This window comes from Panulirus ornatus, chromosome 28, assembly GCF_036320965.1.
Source record: "Panulirus ornatus isolate Po-2019 chromosome 28, ASM3632096v1, whole genome shotgun sequence".
Lineage (NCBI taxonomy): Eukaryota > Metazoa > Arthropoda > Malacostraca > Decapoda > Palinuridae > Panulirus > Panulirus ornatus.
The window spans coordinates 16,901,733-16,922,709 of record NC_092251.1 but is presented as its reverse complement, the minus strand read 5'-3'; the positions used below and the strand labels follow the sequence as shown (position 1 = coordinate 16,922,709).

The 20,977-nt window shown below is 41.3% G+C and overlaps 1 protein-coding gene across 2 annotated transcripts in view; it reads left to right on the top strand.

Annotated features, from left to right (window-relative positions):
- Positions 1-20,977, top strand: part of LOC139757871 (leucine-rich PPR motif-containing protein, mitochondrial-like) — a 147,777-nt gene that overhangs the window by 65,793 nt on the left and 61,007 nt on the right. For both annotated transcript variants that reach the window (XM_071678792.1, XM_071678791.1), the window contains exon 4: positions 12,271-12,487. In XM_071678792.1, coding sequence (XP_071534893.1) covers positions 12,271-12,487 — 217 coding nt within the window. The remainder of the gene's footprint in view (positions 1-12,270; positions 12,488-20,977) is intronic.

The window sequence follows — 20,977 nt, the reverse complement described above, 5'->3', positions numbered from 1 at the left end:
ACTCACCTTTGCATTCAAATCACCCATCACTATAACCCGGTCTCATGCATCAAAACTACTAACACACTCACTCAGCCACTCCCAAAACACCTGTCTCTCATGATCTTTCTTCTCATGCCCAGGTGCATATGCACCAATAATCACCCATCTCTCTCCATCCACTTTCAGTTTTACTCATATCGATCTAGAGTTTACTTTCTTACACTCTATCACATACTCCCACCACTCCTGCTTCAGGAGTAGTGCTACTCCTCCCTTGTTCTCATCATCTCACTAACATCTGACTTTACTCCCAAGACATTCCCAAACCACTCTTCCCGTTTACCCTTAAGCTTTGTTTCACTTAGAGTCAAAACGTCCAGGTTCCCTTCCTCAAACATACTACATATCTGTCGTTTTTTCTCATCTTGGTTACATCCACACACATTTAGACACCCCAGTCTGAGTGTCCAAGGAGGATGATCACTCCCCGCGTGACTCCTTCTGTTTCCCCTTTTAGAAAGTTAGAATACATGGAGGGGAGGGTTTTTAGCCTCCTGCTCTCGTCCCCTTTAGTCGCCCTCTGTGAAACGTGAGGAATGCGTGGGAAGTATTCTTTCTCCCCTATCCCCAGGGATAATGCACGTAACATACATAAAAAATTTGAGAGCTAGGCACAACTGCATTGGAAGAAAATTATATAATTCATATTTTGGAATCTTGGTTAGATATTAATGACAGGGATTTCCTTATCAAATATGCAGTTCCATGGTAGACTGTGTACCAATGACAGAGGAAATAAAGTAGGCAGTGGTGTCTTGCTTTTCGTGAAAGCTCATCTATATCTGGTGCTGAAAGTGTTATAGCTGTTGATTAAATAGACTCCATTTTTGTTGACATCAAAGATAAGTTTCATAAGAAAATAATAGTGTTGTTTTTACAGGCACTACAGGTGGGTGAAAGACTTTATGACCACAAAGTTGAAATTTATAATCATAGGATTTAATCATAATGAATGATTTTGAACAGTTGTCTTAAGTGGGGAGAATCCCTATCCAGTAGCTTTAGGTATGGGCTTGCCTAAATTTGCTTGATAGTGCCGTAATACAATTGATTGAGAAACTTACCCATGGCAAAAACATATTAGATTTAGTTCTAGCAACAAATGAGGAACTTTTTTAATCATGTTGAATTTGGAGAAAATTATGTTACAGAAAGTGATACAGGTACACTACCAATTTTCTGGCACTCTTAGTTCCAAAGCCTTGCTGGTTAACCATTTTGCTGGACCAACTGTGGTCACATGATGATAATTCATCACACCTCTAATTCACTAATTTTACAATACTGTAGATGTCACACAGCTTATGCACCAAAACACCACCGTCCATTTTTTTCAGCAGTTCTACTTTATCTTGGATCGATATGGACTGGTGTTTATGTTTGACACCATGACTGACACTCTCATATGTGTTAGAAGCCATAGCTAGGGTTAAATTTAAACAAAATAGCTAAGAATCTATCAGAATTGCAGTATCACCACCAAGTGCAATGTAAAGAATGTAAATAAGCATGCCCTACACACAATGCCATCTGTGGCCACCCAGTAAACTAGTTTGGTGGCCACAGTAATTTCAAGTTCCCTCACGTAATTTTGCCCAGACTAAAGGAGGTGCAGAACCATCATTTGCTGGAAATTCGGTGGTGAAACTGTAACTGGCAAATTACTTTTGTTTTAACTTTCAACATTGCTTTAATGCTGGTCAACATGAAAGTCACAAGTTTGTAGACTTGCAAATATTAATCATCCTTTCCATGCCCTTGACAGGCAAATCTGAGATGATGATGTTAATGAAAACAATATGGTTGTATCTTGGAAAAGCTTCAGTAAAACTTTGAAAGTTGTGGAGGGAACATATGTGCCAGTGCAAAGTATATGGTCCTCTTCCAGAATGAAGCTGAATGGGTTGAAAAATATATATGACATTCAAAAATGCCTGTTGTCTAAGACCTCTGACCAACATGTTATAAAAAAATTGTGTAAATTTGCCCTTAAACTAAGAGACTTGTGTGTTAAAGTAGACATCTTTATGAAGTGTTATTGCTGAAAATAAAAGAACCCATGGGTGATTATTGGTGCTTATGCACTTGGTCTTGAGAAGAAAGATCATGAGAGGCAAGTGTTTTGGGAGCAGCTGAGTGAGTATGTCAGCAGCTTTGGTGCACGAGACTGAGTATTAGTGATGGATGATTTCAGTGCAAAGGTGAGTAATGTGGCAGTTGAGGGTATAATTGGTGTTCATGAGGTATCTAGTGTTGTGAATGGAAATGGTGAAGAGCTTGTGGATTTGTGTGCTGAAAAAGAGCGATTAGGAATGCCTGGTTTAAATACATAAGTATTTAGGGAAGCAGTGATGGCTTGTGCAAAAGATGCTTGTGGCATGAGAAGCGTGGGAGGTGGGCAGATTTAGAAAGGGTAGTGAGTGGTGGGATGAAGAAGTAAGATTATTAGTGAAAGAGAAGAGAGAGGCATTTGGATGATTTTTGCAGGGAAATAGTGCAAATGCCTGGGAGATGTATAAAAGAAAGAGGCAGGAGGTCAAGGGAAAGGTGCAAGAGGTGAAAAAGAGGGCAAATGAGAGTTGGGGTGAGAGTATCATTAGATTTTAGGGAGGATGAAAAGATGTTTTGGAAGGAGGTAAATAAAGTGCACGAGACAAGAGAACAAATGGGAACATCGGTGAAGGGGGCTAATGGGGAGGTAATAACAAGTAGTGGTGATGTGAGGAGATGGAGTGAGTATTTTGAAGGTTTCTTGAATGTGTTAGATGATAGATTGGCAGATGTAGGGTGTTTTGGTCGAGGTGGTGTGCGAAGTGAGGGTTAGGGAGAATGATTTGGTAAACAGAGAAAAGGTAGTAAAAGCTTTGCAGATGATGAAAGCCTGCAAGGCGGCATGTTTGGATGGTATTGCAGTGGAAATTATTAAGAAAGGGGGTGACTGTGTTGTTGACTGGTTGTTAGGATATTCATTGTATGTATGGCTCGTGGTGAAGTGCCTGAGGATTGGCAGAATGCATGCATAGTGCCATTGTACAAAGGCAAAGGGGATAAAGGTGAGTGTTCAAATCGCAGAGGTATAAGTTTGTTGAGTATTCCTGGTAAATTATATGGTAGGGTATTATTGAGAGGGTGAAGGCAGGTACAGAGCATCAGATTGAGGAAGAGCAGTGTGGTTTCAGAAGTGGTAGAGGATATGTGGATCAGGTGTTTGCTTTGAAGAATGTATGAGAAATCCTTAGAAAAACAGATGGATTTCAATGTAGCATTTATGGATCTGGAGAAGGCATATGATAGAGATGATAGAGATACTCTGTGGAAGGTATTAAGAATATATGGTGTGGGAGGCAAGTTGCTAGAAGCGGTGAAAAGTTTCTATCGAGGATGTAAGACATGTATGTGAGTAGGAAGAGAGGAAAGTGATTGGTTCTCAGTGAATGTCGGTTTGCAGCAGGGATGTGTGATGTCTCCATGGTTGTTTAATTTGTTTATGGATGGGGTTGTTAGGGAAGTGAATGGAAGAGTTTTGGAGAGAGGGGTAAGTATGCAGTCTGTTTCGGATGAGAGAGCTTAGGAAGTGAGTCAGTTGTTGTTTGCTGATGATACGGCACTGGTGGCTGATTCAGGTGAGAAACTGCAGAAGCTGGTGACTGACTTTGGTAAAATGTGTGAAAGAAGAAAGCTGAGAGTAAATGTGAATAAGAGCAAGGTTATCAAGTACAGTAGGTTGAGGGACACGTCAGATAGGAGGCATGTTTGAATGTAGAAAAACTGGAGGAAGTGAAGTGTTTTAGATATCTGGGAGTGGATTTGGCAGTGGATGGAACCATGGAAGCAGAATTGAGTCACATTGTGGGGGAGGAGGCAAAAGCTCTGGGAGCGTTGAAAAATGTGTGGAAGGTGAGAACATTATCTTGGAAAGCAAAAATTGGTATGTTTGAAGGAATAGTGGTTCCAACAATGTTATATGGTTGCAAGGTATGTGCTATGGATAGGGTTGTGCGGAGGAGAGTGGATGTGTTGGAAATGAGATGTTTGAGGACATTATGTGGTGTGAGGTGGTTTGATTAAGTAATGAAAGAGTAAGAGAGATGTGTGGTAATGAAAGGAGTGTGGTCAAGAGAGCAGAAGAGGGTGTATTGAAATGGTTTGGTCATATGGAGAGAATGAGTGAGGAAAAATTGATTAAGAGGATATATATGTGTCAGAGGTGGAGGGAACGAGGAGAAGTGGGAGACCAACTTGGAGGTGGAAGGATGTAGTGAAAAAGATTTTGAGCGATTGGGGCCTGAACATGCAGGAGGGTGAAAGGCGGGCAAGGAATAGAGTGAATTGGATCGATGTGGCATACCGGGGTCGACGTGCTGTCAATGGATTGAATCAGGGCATGTGAAGCATCTGGGGTAAACCATGGAAAGTTGTGTGGGGCCTGGATGTGGAAAGGGAGCTGTGGTTTCAGGCATTATTACATGACAGCTAGAGACTGAGTGTGAACGAATGGGGCCTTTGTTGTCTTTTCGTAGTGCTACCTCGCACACATGAGGGGGAAGGGGAATGTTATTCCATGTGTGGTGAGGTGGCGATGGGAATAAATAAAGGCAGACAGTATGAATTATGTACATGTGTATATATGTATATGTCTGTGTGTGTATATATATATGCGTACATTGAGATGTATAGGTATGTATATTTGCATGTGTGGACGTGTATGTATATACATGTGTATGGGTGTGGGTTGGGCCATTTCTTTCGTCTGTTTCCTTGCGCTACCTCACAAACGCGGGAGACAGCGACAAAGCAAAATAAATAGTAAATTAAATATTTATTCATTTTAATTTGCTTTGTCGCTGTCTCCCACATTAGCGAGGTAGTGCAAGGAAACAAACAAAAGAATGGCCCAACCCTCCCACATACACATGTATATACATACACGTCCACACAGGCAAATATACATACCTATACATCTCAACGTATACATATTATATATACGTATACACACACAGACATATACATATATACACTTGTACACAATTCATACTGTCTGCCTTCATTCATTCCCATCGCCACCTCGCCACTCATGAAATAACAACCCCCTCCCCCCTCATGTGCGCGAGGTAGCGCTAGGAAGACAACAAAGGCCCCATTCATTCACACTCAGTCTCTAGTTGTCATGTAATAATATTTGCTGTCAGTGGAAAGTTTTGTGGGGCCTGGATGTGGAAAGGGAGCTGTGGTTTCGGTGCATTATACATGACAGCTAGAGACTGAGTGTGAACAAATGTGGTCTTTATTGTCTTTTCCCAGCACTACCTCACACGCGTATGGGGGTTGTTGTTGTTGTTGTTGTTGTTGTTTTTGTTGTTACATGTGTGGTGGGGTGGTGACGGGAATGAATAATGGCTGCAAGTATGAATTATGTACATGTGTATATATGTATATGTCTGTGTATGTATATATATATTATACGTTGAATTGTCTAGGTATGTATACGTGTGTGTGTGGACGTGTATGAATATACATGTGTATATGGGTAGGTTGGGCCTTTCTTTCGTCTGTTTCCTGGCGCTACCTCGCTAATGCGGGAGACAGCGACAAAGTATCATAGATAAATAGATATATATACATAAGTATACATATGTGAGTAGGAGGGATGGTCAAAGGGCATTGTTGGATTATGTGTTAATTGATATGCATGTAAAAGAGAGATCTTTTAGATGTTGATGTACTGAGAAGGGCAGCTGGTGGGAAGTCTGATCACTATCTTGTGGAGGTGAAGGCAAAGTATTGTAAAGGTTTTCAAAAAAGAAGAGAGAATGTTGGGGAGAAGAGAGTGGTGAGGGTAAGTGAACTTGGAAAAGAGACTTGTTTGAGGAAGTACCCGGAGAGATTAAGTGTAGAATAACAAAAGGTGAGAGCAAATGATGTGAGGAATGAGATGTTTTTAGGGAAGCAGTAATGGCATGTGCAAAAAAATGCATGTGGCATAAAAAAGGTGGGAGGTAGGCATATTAGAAAGTGTAGTGAGTAGTGGGATGAAGAAGTAAAATTGTTAGTGAAAGAGAAAAGAGAGGTGATTGGATGATACAAGGAAGGAGTGCAAATGACTGGTAGATGTATAAAAGAAAGCAGCAGGAGGCTAAGAGGAAGGTGCAAGGGTTAAAAATGAGGGCAAATGAGAGTGGGGTGAGAGAATATCATTGAAGTTTAGGGAGAACAAAAAGATGATTTGGAAAGGGGTAAATAACTTACGTAAAACAAGAGAACAAGTGGGAACATCAGTAAAGGGGGCAAGGGGGGGGAAGTGATAACAGGTAGTAATGAAGTGAGAAGATGGAGTGAGTATTATGAAGGTTTGTTGAATGTGCTTGATGACGGAGTGGCAGATGTAAGATGTTTTGGTCAGGGTGGTGTGCAAAGTGAAAGGGTGAGGGAGAATGATTTGGTTAAGAGAGGAGGTAGTGAAAGCTTCGTGGAAGATGAAATCCAGCAAGGTACTGGGTTTGGATGGTATTGCAGTTGAATTTATTAAGAAAGGGGGTAACTGTGTTGTTGATTGGTTGGTAGAGATATTCATTGTATGTATGGATCATGGTGAAGTGCCTGAGGAATGTTAGAATGCATGCATAGTGCCATTTGTGATGGGGTGGTGACGGGAATGAATAATGGCTGCAAGTATGAATTATGTACATGTGTATATATGTATATGTGTGTATGTATATATATATTACACGTTGAATTGTCTAGGTATGTATATGTGCGTGTGTGGACGTGTATGAATATACATGTGTATGTGGGTAGGTTGGGCCTTTCTTTCGTCTGTTTCCTTGCACTACCTCGCTAACGCAGGAGACAGCGACAAAGTATCATAAATAAATGAATATATATACATAAGTATACATATGTGAGTAGGAGAGATGGTCAAAGGGCTTTGTTGGATTATGTGTTAATTGATAGGCATGTAAAAGTGAGATCTTTTGGATGTTGATGTACTGAGAAGGGCAGCTGGTGGGAAGTCTGATCACTATTTTGTGGAGGTGAAGGCAAAGAATTGTAAAGGTTTTCATAAAAGAAGAGAGAATGTTGGGGAGAAGAGAGTGGTGAGAGTAAGTGAACTTGGAAAAGAGACTTGTGTGAGGAAGTACCAGGAGAGATTAAGTGTAGAATAACAAAAGGTGAGAGCAAATGATGTGAGGGTAGTCAATGAGGAATGAGATGATTTTAGGGAAGCAGTGATAGCATGTGCAAAAAATGCATGTGTCATAAAAAAGGTGGGAGGTAGGCATATTAGAAAGTGTAGTGAGTGGTGGGATGAAGAAGTAAAATTGTTAGTGAAAGAGAAAAGAGAGGCGATTGAATGATACAAGGAAGGAGTGCAAATGACTGGTAGATGTATAAAAGAAAGCAGCAGGAGGCCAAGAGGAAGGTGCAAGGGTTTAAAATGAGGGCAAATGAGAGTTGGGGTGAGAGAGTATCATCGAAGTTTAGGGAGAACAAAAAGATGTTGTGGGAAGGGGTAAATAACTTATGTAAAACAAGAGAACAAGTGGGAACATCAGTAAAGGGGGCAAGGGGGGGGAAGTGATAACAGGTAGTAATGAAGTGAGAAGATGGAGTGAGTATTATGAAGGTTTGTTGAATGTGTTTGATGACAGAGTGGCAGATGTAGTATGTTTTGGTCAGGGTGGTGTACAAAGTGAAAGGGTGAGGGAGAATGATTTGGTTTAGAGAGAAAAGGTAGTGAAAGCTTCACGGTAGATGAAATCCAGCAAGGTACTGGGTTTGGATGGTACTGCAGTTGAATTTATTAAGAAAGGGGGGTAACTGTGTTGTTGATTGGTTGGTAAGGATATTTCATTGTATGTATGGATCATGGTGAAGTGCCTGAGGAATGTTAGAATGCATGCATAGTGCCATTGTACAAAGGCAAAGGGGATAAAGATGAGTGTTCACACTATAGAGGCATAAGTTTGTTGAATATCCCTGGAAAATTATATGAGAGGGTATTGATTGAGAGGATGAAGGCATGTACAGAGCATTAGATTGTGGAGGAGCAGTGTGGTTTCTGAAGTGGTAGAAGATGTGTGGATGTGCTTTGAAGAATGTGTGAGAAATACTTAGAAAAACAGATGGATTTGTATGTATAATTTATGGATCTGGATAAGGCATGTGATAGGGTTCATAGAGATGCTTATTGAAAGGTCTTAACAATATATGGTTCGGGAGGTAAGCTGCTAGCAGTGAAAAGTTTTTACTAAGGATGTAAGACATGTGTACGAGTAGGAAGAGAGGAGAGTGATTGGTTCCCAGTGAAGGTTGGTGTGGAGTGGTTCCCAGCAAAGGTCGATGTGCAGCAGGGGTGTGTGATGTCCCCATGGTTGTTTAATTTGTTTATGGGTGGGGTGGTTAGAGAAATAAATGCAAGAGTTCTGCAGAGTGGAGTGAGTATGCAGTCTATTGGGGATGAGAGGGCTTGGGAAGTGAGTCAGTTGTTGTTTGCCAATGATACAGCTCTGGTGGCTGATTTGAGTGTATATACACATATACATACATATACACATACAGAGACATTTACATATATACACATGTACATATTCATACTTGCTTGCCTTCATCCATTCCTGGTGCTACCCAACCCCACAGGAAACAGAATCGCTAGCCCCTGCTTCAGCGAGGTAGAGCCAAGAAAACAGACAAAAAAAGTCACATTTGTTCACACTTTGTCTCTAGCTGTCATGTGTAATGCACCAAAACCACAGCTCTCTATGCACATCCAAGCCCCGCAGATCTTTGCATGGTTTGGCCCAGATGTTTCATGTGCCCTGGTTCAGTCCATTGACAGCACGTCGACCCAGTATACCACATCGTTCCAGTTCACTCTGTTCCTTGCACGCCTCTCCTCTCCTGTATGTTCAAGCCTCGATCACTCAAAATCTTTTTCACTCCATCCTTCCACCTCCAATTTAGTCTCTTGGTTCACCCTGTTCCCTCCACCTCTGACACATATATCCTCTTTGTCAATCTTTCCTCACTCATTCTCTCCAAATTTTCAAACCATTTCAAGACACCCTCTTCTGCTCTCTCAACCACACTCTTCTTATTTCCGCTGATCTCTCTTACCCTTTCATTACTGACTTGATCAAACCACCTCACACCACATATTGTCCTGAAACATTTCATTTCCAAAACATCCACCCTCCTCTGCACAACCCCATCTATATCCCATGTTCCACAACCATATAACATTGATGAAGCTACTGTTCCATCAAACATGCCCATTTTTGCTCTCCAAGATAATGCTCTCTCCTTCCACACATTCTCCATCACTCCCAGAACCTTTGCCACCTCCCCACCCTGTGATGCACTTTTGCTTCCATGGATCCATTTGCTGCAAAGTCCACTCCCAGATATCTAAAACACTTCACTTCCTCCAATTTTTCTCTGTTCTTACTTTCATCCCAATTAACTTGTCCCTCAACCCTACGGAACCTAATAACCTTGCTCCTATTCACATTTACTCGCAACTTTCTCCTTTCCCACACTTTTCCAAATTCAGTCGCCAACTTCTGCAGTTTCTCGCTCAAAGCAGCTGCTAAAGCTGTATCACCTGTGAACAACAACTGACTCATTTCCCAGGCCCTCTCATCCCCAACAGACTGCATACTCGCCCCTCTTTTCAAAACTCTTGTATTTACCTACCTAACCATCATATTTAAGATGCAGTGTAATCTTTGTAGATTTTTTTCTTGTATAGCAGGAAATATTGTATATACATTCATACTTGCTATTTCATGCATATTTTCAGTGATGTGTGTATGTACTCCTAGGAAAATGGGTTTACATATGAAGGACCATCATGATCTCAATCTTTGCAATTAAAGTATGATTTTTGAAGTTTTTATTGCCCATGAGTAGTATGGAAATTCCATACTACAGGAAAATTTTGACCTTTGTTGTCATCTTAGCCTTCAGAGAGTTTATGCCATGTAGATAATACATAATAATTGGAATAATCCTCTGCTGCTGTGGTAGTGAAGTTATTATATGCTCCTTCTTGACATTTTCCTGGATACTGACCAGCCAAGTTGTTGAAAATTTAGGCAAGCTTACGGAAACTGTTTGTTATATCAGTAGTTGCTATCTGACTCACTACCTGTCTTTTTACTTTCTGAGGGATTTTTGAAAGCCCCAGACCATATATTGCACATTCAGTCAACCACCAGAGGTGGTCTGTACTATATAGGGCACATCAGCAGTCAGAGATTTGATAATGCCTCTTGCTTCTGTGAAATAACCTTTTCAGCTTCTTGTGGTCTTTTTGCCATATTCATAATTCACAGCCATACCCTCCAGGCTTATATAAGAAGTGGTTTCCTTCCTCTTTCATAAAATGTTTTGCATTATGAATTTGCTCTTTTTCCTCACGTAGTTTTTCTGAAGGGCATGTGAAGTGTCTAGGGTAAACCATGGCAGGTTCTGTGGGGCCTGGATGTGGAAAAGGAGCTGTGGTTTTGGTGCATTATTACATGACAGCTAGAGACTGAATAAAAGTGGCCTTTGTTGTTTTTTCCCTAGCGCTACCTCACGCACATGAGGGGGTAGGGGGTTGTTATTTCATGTGTGGCAGGGTGGCGATGGGAATGAATAAAGGCAGGCAGTATGAATTATGTACATGTGTATATATGTATATGTCTGTGTGTGTATATATATGTATACGTTGAGATGTATAGGTATGTATATTTGCGTGTGTGGATGTGTATGTATATACATGTGTATGTGGGTGGGTTGGGCCATTTCTTTTGTCTGTTTCCTCGCGCTACCTCGCTAATGCGGGAGACAGCGACAAAGCAAAATAGTTTTTTTGAAACACTAGCACTTACCTGCGAATCCTCTCTTTGATAGTATACTTTGTTTCATCATAACTGTGGGTGTGAGGCAGGGCTGTTTGATGTGACCATGGCTTCTTACATATATATGAATGGAGTGATAAGAGAGGTGAAAGTAAAACTAGGGAAAGAGGGTGGAGATGGAGTCTGATGATGAGGTATGGTAGCTAGTGATGAGCTTGTGCTGTTTGCTGGAAGTGAAGAGGCGCTGCAGAAGGAAATAGGGTGAAAATATAGATTTGGCAAAACCTGATAGTGACAGAAGAAAGGGTAGCAAACTGTGTTGTAGATATGGTGGGAAAAAGACTGGATGAAGTGAAAGAATTTAAGTATCTTGGGTAAGTTAGGTGACCTGGAAGGAGAGATAAGGGAAAAAGCAGTACATTATAAAAGAGTCATTGGGTCCCTTAACAAAATAATGATGGGTAGAAGTGTAAGTGTGGAAGTGAAGAAAGGATTAAGGGACAGCATAGTCCACATGACCCTGATTTGTGCAGCTGAGACATGGAAATAGAATGAGTCACAAAGGACAAGAATCCAGGCTGTGGAAATGAGCTATTTGAGAGGAGCATGTGAATGAATGAAGAAAGAAATGAGGGGGGGTGTATGAAAGATGTGTTAAGGCAGGGAATGCAAAGAAATGAAATGTGGAGTGAGTGGGTGGGAGAAACGTAATACTTTGAGGTTGTTTGGGCATGTGGAGAGAATGCAAGATGGGGAGCTCTTAAGGATAGTATACGATAGTAAAATTAAAGGGATTGGTGTAAGAGGAAGACCACCTTTGACATGGGGAAGTAGAGTGGAGGAATATTAACAGGAGAGAAATGGTGGAAGAATGTGGGGAATTGTGTGAGGAAGGCTTGTAAGGACAGGGATAAGTGCTGACTCTTTTGCCATGGCCAGCCCCTGAATGGGAGTTCCTATAGAGAATGTGCATCAGAGATATAGAGATAACTTTCATTGAGCAGCTTCCTTCACTATGTTAAATGTGATTTGATGAAACATTTCCTGCATCTTCTATCATCCTAACTGCTTTCATTAAATTTTCTTGCATCATGCCGTCCTAACTGCTTTCATTACGTGCTTCGTACAGCCAATGTCATCCTATTTACTTTCGTTGAGGTATATCTTGCACTCAGATATTTTAGTTACTCCACATCTACAATATTAGGAGTATTCTGTACTAAATTTGCCATTCCCGGTCGGCATATTAGATAGCATTATGAAGAGTGAGTTGTGATTATCACACTAGTGTGGCATATCTGCTTGATAGAATTATGATTTAATTTTTTAAAATAAGCATCTGTATTAAAGAGAGCCTGCAGTTACTTGAATTTGTTTCTTACAGAAGCAATCAAGACTCTGAAGGAACACTTGGAATTAAATGTTAAGAAGACTGATGACATCAAGAAGATAAGAGAAAACTGCAGAGATTTATTAGGAGCAGCTGCCACAACCTGTGATTATGAGCTCACAAAACAACTTTTTGATGTCCTTCTCTCTGGGGAGCTTGTGGAACCAGAAAACTTTATTTTAGTTCCTCTATTGCAGTGCAAATTGAATAGGTTTGTTAAGTGAATTTTCCAATTTGCTAATGATACTTATTTGAATTGTCATTGAGCTTTGTAAAAGGCATTGTTATTAGTGATTACTTCAGCCAGTAGAAAGATAGTAAGGGTGTTAGCATAGCAGTTCTGTCCCAAGAAATTATGCCTGTATGTCATTTTGCACCTTTGGGATTAGAGTTGGTACCTAATTTTGCAGAATTAATTTCTTCAAAAGTGCATGCCTGCTAGCACTTAGTCTATCCCATGTAAACAAATAGATTCATGGAAGTTAGATTGGCATTCTCAGTATTTTCTATGTTTCTTCCTCTCTTACTTATAAAAATCATGATTAACTTTTTGAGGAATTAATTTTAGCTCTTGGCACTGTATGATCAGTTTAATTTTTGATTACCAGTATTTCACATATACAATGGGGATCTACTTATTTGGGTGAGCTAAGACTAACCCCTTTTTGTTTGAATGTTTTCCATTCATATCAAATATTTAGAATTTTAGTAAAAGATATGCAGGGAAAAAAGAATACATTCGCTAGGACAAATTATTACACATGTCTGTGAATATTTTTATTTTTTTATTTTTTTTTTTTTTTGCTTTGTCGCTGTCTCCCGCGTTTGCGAGGTAGTGCAAGGAAACAGATGAAAGAAATGGCCCAACCCACCCCCATACCCATGTATATACATACGTCCACACACACAAATATACATACCTACACAGCTTTCCATGGTTTACCCCAGACGCTTCACATGCCTTGATTCAATCCATTGACAGCACGTCAACCCCGGTATACCACATCGCTCCAATTCACTCTATTCCTTGCCCTCCTTTCACCCTCCTGCATGTTCAGGCCCCGATCACACAAAATCTTTTTCACTCCATCTTTCCACCTCCAATTTGGTCTCCCTCTTCTCCTCGTTGACTCCACCTCCTCAAACTTCTCATTTCCAGCACATCCATCCTCCTGTGCACAACTCTATCCATAGCCCACGCCTCGCAACCATACAACATTGTTGGAACCACTATTCCTTCAAACATACCCATTTTTGCTTTCCGAGATAATGCTCTCGACTTCCACACATTTTCGCCCCCTCCCCCACCCTATGATCCACTTCCGCTTCCATGGTTCCATCCGCTGCCAGATCCACTCCCAGATATCTAAAACACTTCACTTCCTCCAGTTTTTCTCCATTCAAACTCACCTCCCAATTGACTTGACCCTCAACCCTACTGTACCTAATAACCTTGCTCTTATTCACATTTACTCTTAACTTTCTTCTTTCACACACTTTACCAAACTCAGTCACCAGCTTCTGCAGTTTCTCACATGAATCAGCCACCAGTGCTGTATCATCAGCGAACAACAACTGACTCACTTCCCAAGCTCTCTCATCCCCAACAGACTTCATACTTGCCCCTCTTTCCAAAACTCTTTCATTCACCTCCCTAACAACCCCATCCATAAACAAATTAAACAACCATGGAGACATCACACACCCCTGCCGCAAACCTACATTCACTGAGAACCAATCACTTTCCTCTCTTCCTACACGTACACATGCCTTACATCCTCGATAAAAACTTTTCACTGCTTCTAACAACTTGCCTCCCACGCCATATATTCTTAATACCTTCCACAGAGCATCTCTATCAACTCTATCATATGCCTTCTCCAGATCCATAAATGCTACATACAAATCCATTTGCTTTTCTAAGTATTTCTCACATACATTCTTCAAAGCAAACACCTGATCCACACATCCTCTACCACTTCTGAAACCACACTGCTCTTCCCCAATCTGATGCTCTGTACATGCCTTCACCCTCTCAATCAATACCCTCCCATATAATTTACCAGGAATACTCAACAAACTTATACCTCTGTAATTTGAGCACTCACTCTTATCTCCTTTGCCTTTGTACAATGGCACTATGCACGCATTCCGCCAATCCTCAGGCACCTCACCATGAGTCATACATACATTAAATAACCTTACCAACCAGTCAACAATACACTCACCCCCTTTTTTAATAAATTCCACTGCAATACCATCCAAACCTGCTGCCTTGCCGGCTTCCATCTTCCGCAAAGCTTTTACTACCTCTTCTCTGTTTACCAAATCATTTTCCCTAACCCTCTCACTTTGCACACCACCTCGACCAAAACACCCTATATCTGCCACTCTATCATCAAACACATTCAACAAACCTTCAAAATACTCACTCCATCTCCTTCTCACATCACCACTACTTGTTATCACCTCCCCATTTGCACCCTTCACTGAAGTTCCTATTTGCTCCCTTGTCTTACGCACTTTATTTACCTCCTTCCAGAACATCTTTTTATTCTCCCTAAAATTTAATGATACTCTCTCACCCCAACTCTCATTTGCCCTTTTTTTCACCTCTTGCACCTTTCTCTTGACCTCCTGTCTCTTTCTTTTATACATCTCCCACTCAATTGCATTTTTTCCCTGCAAAAATCGTCCAAATGCCTCTCTCTTCTCTTTCACTAATACTCTTACTTCTTCATCCCACCACTCACTACCCTTTCTAATCAACCCACCTCCCACTCTTCTCATGCCACAAGCATCTTTTGCGCAATCCATCACTGATTCCCTAAATACATCCCATTCCTCCCCCACTCCCCTTACTTCCATTGTTCTCACCTTTTTCCATTCTGTACTCAGTCTCTCCTGGTACTTCCTCACACGAGTCTCCTTCCCAAGCTCACTTACTCTCACCACCCTCTTCACCCCAACATTCACTCTTCTTTTCTGAAAACCCATACAAATCTTCACCTTAGCCTCCACAAGATAATGATCAGACATCCCTCCAGTTGCACCTCTCAGCACATTAACATCCAAAAGTCTCTCTTTCGCGCGCCTGTCAATTAACACGTAATCCAATAACGCTCTCTGGCCATCTCTCCTACTTACATAAGTATACTTATGTATATCTCGCTTTTTAAACCAGGTATTCCCAATCGTCAGTCCTTTTTCAGCACATAAATCTACAAGCTCTTCACCATTTCCATTTACAACACTGAACACCCCATGTATACCAATTATTCCCTCAACTGCCACATTACTCACCTTTGCATTCAAATCACCCATCACTATAACCCGGTCTCGTGCATCTAAACCACTAACACACTCATTCAGCTGCTCCCAAAACACTTGCCTCTCATGATCTTTCTTCTCATGCCCAGGTGCATATGCACCAATAATCACCCATCTCTCTCCATCAACTTTCAGTTTTACCCATATTAATCAAGAAATTACTTTCTTACATTCTATCACATACTCCCACAGCTCCTGTTTCAGGAGTACTGCTACTCCTTCCCTTGCTCTTGTCCTCTCACTAACCCCTGACTTTACTCCCAAGACATTCCCAAACCACTCTTCCCCTTTACCCTTGAGCTTCGTTTCAGTCAGAGCCAAAACATCCAGGTTCCTTTCCTCAAACATACTACCTATCTCTCCTTTTTTTTTTTCACATCTTGGTTACATCCACACACATTTAGGCACCCCAATCTGAGCCTTCGAGGAGGATGAGCACTCCCTGCGTGACTCCTTCTTCTGTTTCTGTTTCTTCTGTTTCTGTTATTATCTTAACTAATGAGGCTAGGAGGTGCTGCTACTGTGAAAAGTGAAAAAGCTCAAAACTGGGAAAAGTTGTCGAGTGTCGGTACCTCAAGGGGATACTCTAGTTTTCTTTAGAGTATCCAACTCTTACCCTTTCTTCTCATGGTGACCTTGTTAATACCTCTCTTGGGGGTGGGACTGAAGGAGGAGGGGTTGCTCAACTCCATCAGGGCAATATTAGATTTAGATAAACACCTGAGTTGTGCTGTGACTTTTTAGTTTTTTAAAAATTTTGGAGCCTCTGCCTCTGGAAACACTGCACTGGAGTTGCCCCCTGCCAGTGACCTGTCAAGGGTGAGGCACAAAGGGCCAAGATGCGGTGCTGGAGTCTACCAGTTATGCCGAGGAGTAAAAAGAGATGAGTGATTGAGGGTGATCGAGCTGAATGTGAATGGGATACTTGGTGAGAGTAAAAGGAGTAAGCTTGTGGAGAAGTTTAAAAGTTGTAGCTTGGATGTGCTGGGATTGAGGTAACCCATATCCTTGGGTAGGGCGTGTGGAGTGAAAATGGAAATGATGAATGCAAGTTATGGGAGGTGTGGTATGGATGGTAATGAATAAGTGAAAATTATTGGGAAGAGGAAAGGAAAGATGTGCAATTCTGCTATCACCAAGAGTCTGGGAGGGTGGTACAGAGCATGGATGAATTAGATCAAGCATAGTATGGGTGAAAGGAAAGATTAGGATTGTGAGGTATGCATGGGGATGTGTATTGCACCTGTGAATCTGAAGACTGTACAAGGTAAGGATGAAATACAGCTTTTCTGGAGAAATTTGAGTGATTTTATAAATGGTTTTGTGAATGAGAGAAGCGTGGTCTTATTGGGTGATACGAATGTGAAAGTAGAATGTAATGAAATTAGTGAGATGGTAAATGGTGAGTGCCTGGAGTAAATAAGAACAGAAGTTATCTTGTGGATATTTGTTTTGAGAGGGGTTTCTTCCTTGCAAACACCTGTTTTTCAGCTCAAGATGATCCACAAATACACATGGATGAGGAATGATGAAAGAGAAGGGCAAAAGACCTGGATTGACTATGTGGCAGTGGATGAAAGATTGATGAAAGGCTCTGCTGGATGCTAGAGTCATGAGAGGATTCTTTGGAGGCTGTGGCCATTTCGGAGTTCTTGTGGAGATGAGGATCAGGGAGAAGTGGAGGTATGGTGTGAGAGAATGGAGAAGTAAAAGTGCTGGCAAGGGAGAAGATGAATTAGAAAAAATGCAGGGAAGAGTATGAAAAGAAGGTGACTGAAAGCTTTGACAGAAGTTCAGTGAATGTAGGTGTGAATGAGGTGTTTTAAATGGTAAGAGAAATACTAATAAAGGGTTTAGAATTAGTTGTTAGATACTAGGCCATGATATTTAGGAATAAAAAGGGCAATACAAGGTGGATGGAAGAGATTAGAAATGGTGTGGAAGAGAAGAAAACTGCATATGATAGATTGCTCAATAGGATTGTACAGCTAGAAGTTCAGCAGAGGAGGGGAGAATATGAAATATGTGAACAGAATGTTAAGAAGCTGTTAGAGAAAAGCAAAGAAAGAGTAGATGAAGATTTTGGAGAAAGTGAAGGAAAAGTTCTGGGAATATAAGAAACTATTCTGGAAGGAGATGAGCAGTTTTTACTTGCATGGGTAGAGAGATGGAAGGAAGAGGGAACAGGTGCAAGGGCATATAGCAAAAAAGGAGGTAGGAAAGGCAATAATGAGGCTGAAGGTAGGAAAAGCACCTGGAGTGGATGGGATTATGGCTGAAATGCTGACATATGGAGGAGAAAGTGTGATAGAGTGGGTGCATGTTATATGTAATTTAGCATGGAAACAAAAGGTATATATATATATATATATATATTTATTTATTTATTTTCCTTTGTCGCTGTCTCCCGCGTTAGCGAGGTAGTGCAAGGAAACAGACGAAAGAATGGCCCAACCCACCCACATACACGTGTATACATACACAGCCACACACGCAAATAAACATACCTATACATCTCAACATATACATTTATATACACACAGACATATACATATATACACATGTACATAATTCATACTGTCTGCCTTTATTGATTCCCATCGCCACCTCGCCAAACATGAAATAACAACCGCCTCACCCCTCATTTGTGCGAGGTAGCGCTAGGAAAAGACAACAAAGGCCACATTCATTCACATTCAGTCTCTAGCTGTCATGTAATAATGCACCGAAACCACAGCTCCCTTTCCATATATATATATATATATATATATATATATATGGGTTTTCAGAAAAGAAGAGTGAATGTTGGGGTGAAGAGGGTGGTGAGAGTAAGTGAGCTTGGGAAGGAGACCTGTGTGAGGAAGTACCAGGAGAGACTGTGTACAGAATGGAAAAAGGTGAGAACAATGGAAGTAAGGGGAGTGGGGGAGCAATGGGATGTATTTAGGGAATCAGTGATGGATTGCGCAAAAGATGCTTGTGGCATGAGAAGAGTGGGAGGTGGGTTGATTAGAAAGGGTAGTGAGTGGTGGGATGAAGAAGTAAGAGTATTAGTGAAAGAGAAGAGAGAGGCATTTGGACGATTTTTGCAGGGAAAAAATGCAATTGAGTGGGAGATGTATAAAAGAAAGAGACAGGAGGTCAAGAGAAAGGTGCAAGAGGTGAAAAAAAGGGCAAATGAGAGTTGGGGTGAGAGAGTATCATTAAATTTTAGAGAGAATAAAAAGATGTTCTGGAAGGAGGTAAATAAAGTGCGTAAGACAAGGGAGCAAATGGGAACTTCAGTGAAGGGCGCAAATGGGGAGGTGATAACAAGTAGTGGTGATGTGAGAAGGAGATGGAGTGAGTATTTTGAAGGTTTGTTGAATGTGTTTGATGATAGAGTGGCAGAGATAGGGTGTTTTGGTCGAGGTGGTGTGCGAAGTGAGAGGGTTAGGGAAAATGATTTGGTAAACAGAGAAGAGAGTGTAAAAGCTTTGCGGAAGATGAAAGCCGGCAAGGCAGCAGGTTTGGATGGTATTGCAGTGGAATTTATTAAAAAAGGGGGTGACTGTATTGTTGACTGGTTGGTAAGGTTATTTAATGTATGTATGACTCATGGTGAGGTGCCTGAGGATTGGCGGAATGCGTGCATAGTGCCATTGTACAAAGGCAAAGGGGATAAGAGTGAGTGCTCAAATTACAGAGGTTTGCGGGAATTGGCGAATAGTTTGAAAGAAAAGAAAAGAAAGAAGTTTGTTGAGTATTCCTGGTAAATTATATGGGAGGGTATTGATTGAGAGGGTGAAGGCATGTACAGAGCATCAGATTGGGGAAGAGCAGTGTGGTTTCAGAAGTGGTAGAGGATGTGTGGATCAGGTGTTTGCTTTGAAGAATGTATGTGAGAAATACTTAGAAAAGCAAATGGATTTGTATGTAGCATTTATGGATCTGGAGAAGGCATATGATAGAGTTGATAGAGATGCTCTGTGGAAGGTATTAAGAATATGTGGTGTGGGAGGCAAGTTGTTAGAAGCAGTGAAAAGTTTTTATCGAGGATATAAGGCATGTGTACGTGTAGGAAGAGAGGAAAGTGATTGGTTCTCAGTGAATGTAGGTTTGCGGCAGGGGTGTGTGATGTCTCCATGGTTGTTTAATTTGTTTATGGATGGGGTTGTTAGGGAGGTAAATGCAAGAGTTTTGGAAAGAGGGGCAAGTATGAAGTCTGTTGGGGATGAGAGAGCTTGGGAAATGAGTCAGTTGTTGTTCGCTGATGATACAGCGCTGGTGGCTGATTCATGTGAGAAACTGCAGAAGCTGGTGACTGAGTTTGGTAAAGTGTGTGAAAGAAGAAAGTTAAGAGTAAATGTGAATAAGAGCAAGGTTATTAGGTACAGTAGGGTTGAGGGTCAAGTCAATTGGGAGGTGAGTTTGAATGGAGAAAAACTGGAGGAAGTGAAGTGTTTTAGATATCTGGGAGTGGATCTGGCAGCGGATGGAACCATGGAAGCGGAAGTGGATCATTGGGTGGGGGAGGGGGCGAAAATTCTGGAAGCCTTGAAGAATGTGTGGAAGTCGAGAACATTATCTCGGAAAGCAAAAATGGGTATGTTTGAAGGAATAGTGGTTCCAACAATGTTGTATGGTTGCGAGGCGTGGGCTATGGATAGAGTTGTGCGCAGGAGGATGGATGTGCTGGAAATGAGATGTCTGAGGACAATGTGTGGTTTGAGGTGGTTTGATCGAGTAAGTAACGTAAGGGTAAGAGAGATGTGTGGAAAAAAAAAGAGCATGGTTGAGAGAGCAGAAGAGGGTGTTTTGAAATGGTTTGGGCACATGGAGAGAATGAGTGAGGAAAGATTGACCAAGAGGACATATGTGTCGGAGGTGGAGGGAACAAGGAGAAGAGGGAGACCAAATTGGAGGTGGAAAGATGGAGTGAAAAAGATTTTGTGTGATCGGGGCCTGAACATGCAGGAGGGTGAAAGGAGGGCAAGGAATAGAGTGAATTGGAGCGATGTGGTATACAGGGGTTGACGTGCTGTCAGTGGATTGAATCAAGGCATGTGAAGCGTCTGGGGTAAACCATGGAAAGCTGTGTAGGTATGTATATTTGCGTGTGTGGACGTTTGTATGTACATGTGTATGGGGGTGGGTTGGGCCATTTCTTTCGTCTGTTTCCTTGCGCTACCTCGCAAATGCGGGAGACAGCGACAAAGTATAAAAAATATATATATATATATATATATATATATATATATATATATATATATATATATATATATTTTTTCTTTTTTTTTTGCCGCTGTCTCCAGCGTTTGCGAGGTAGCGCAAGGAAACAGACGAAAGAAATGGCCCATCCCACCCCCATACACATGTATTTACATACGTC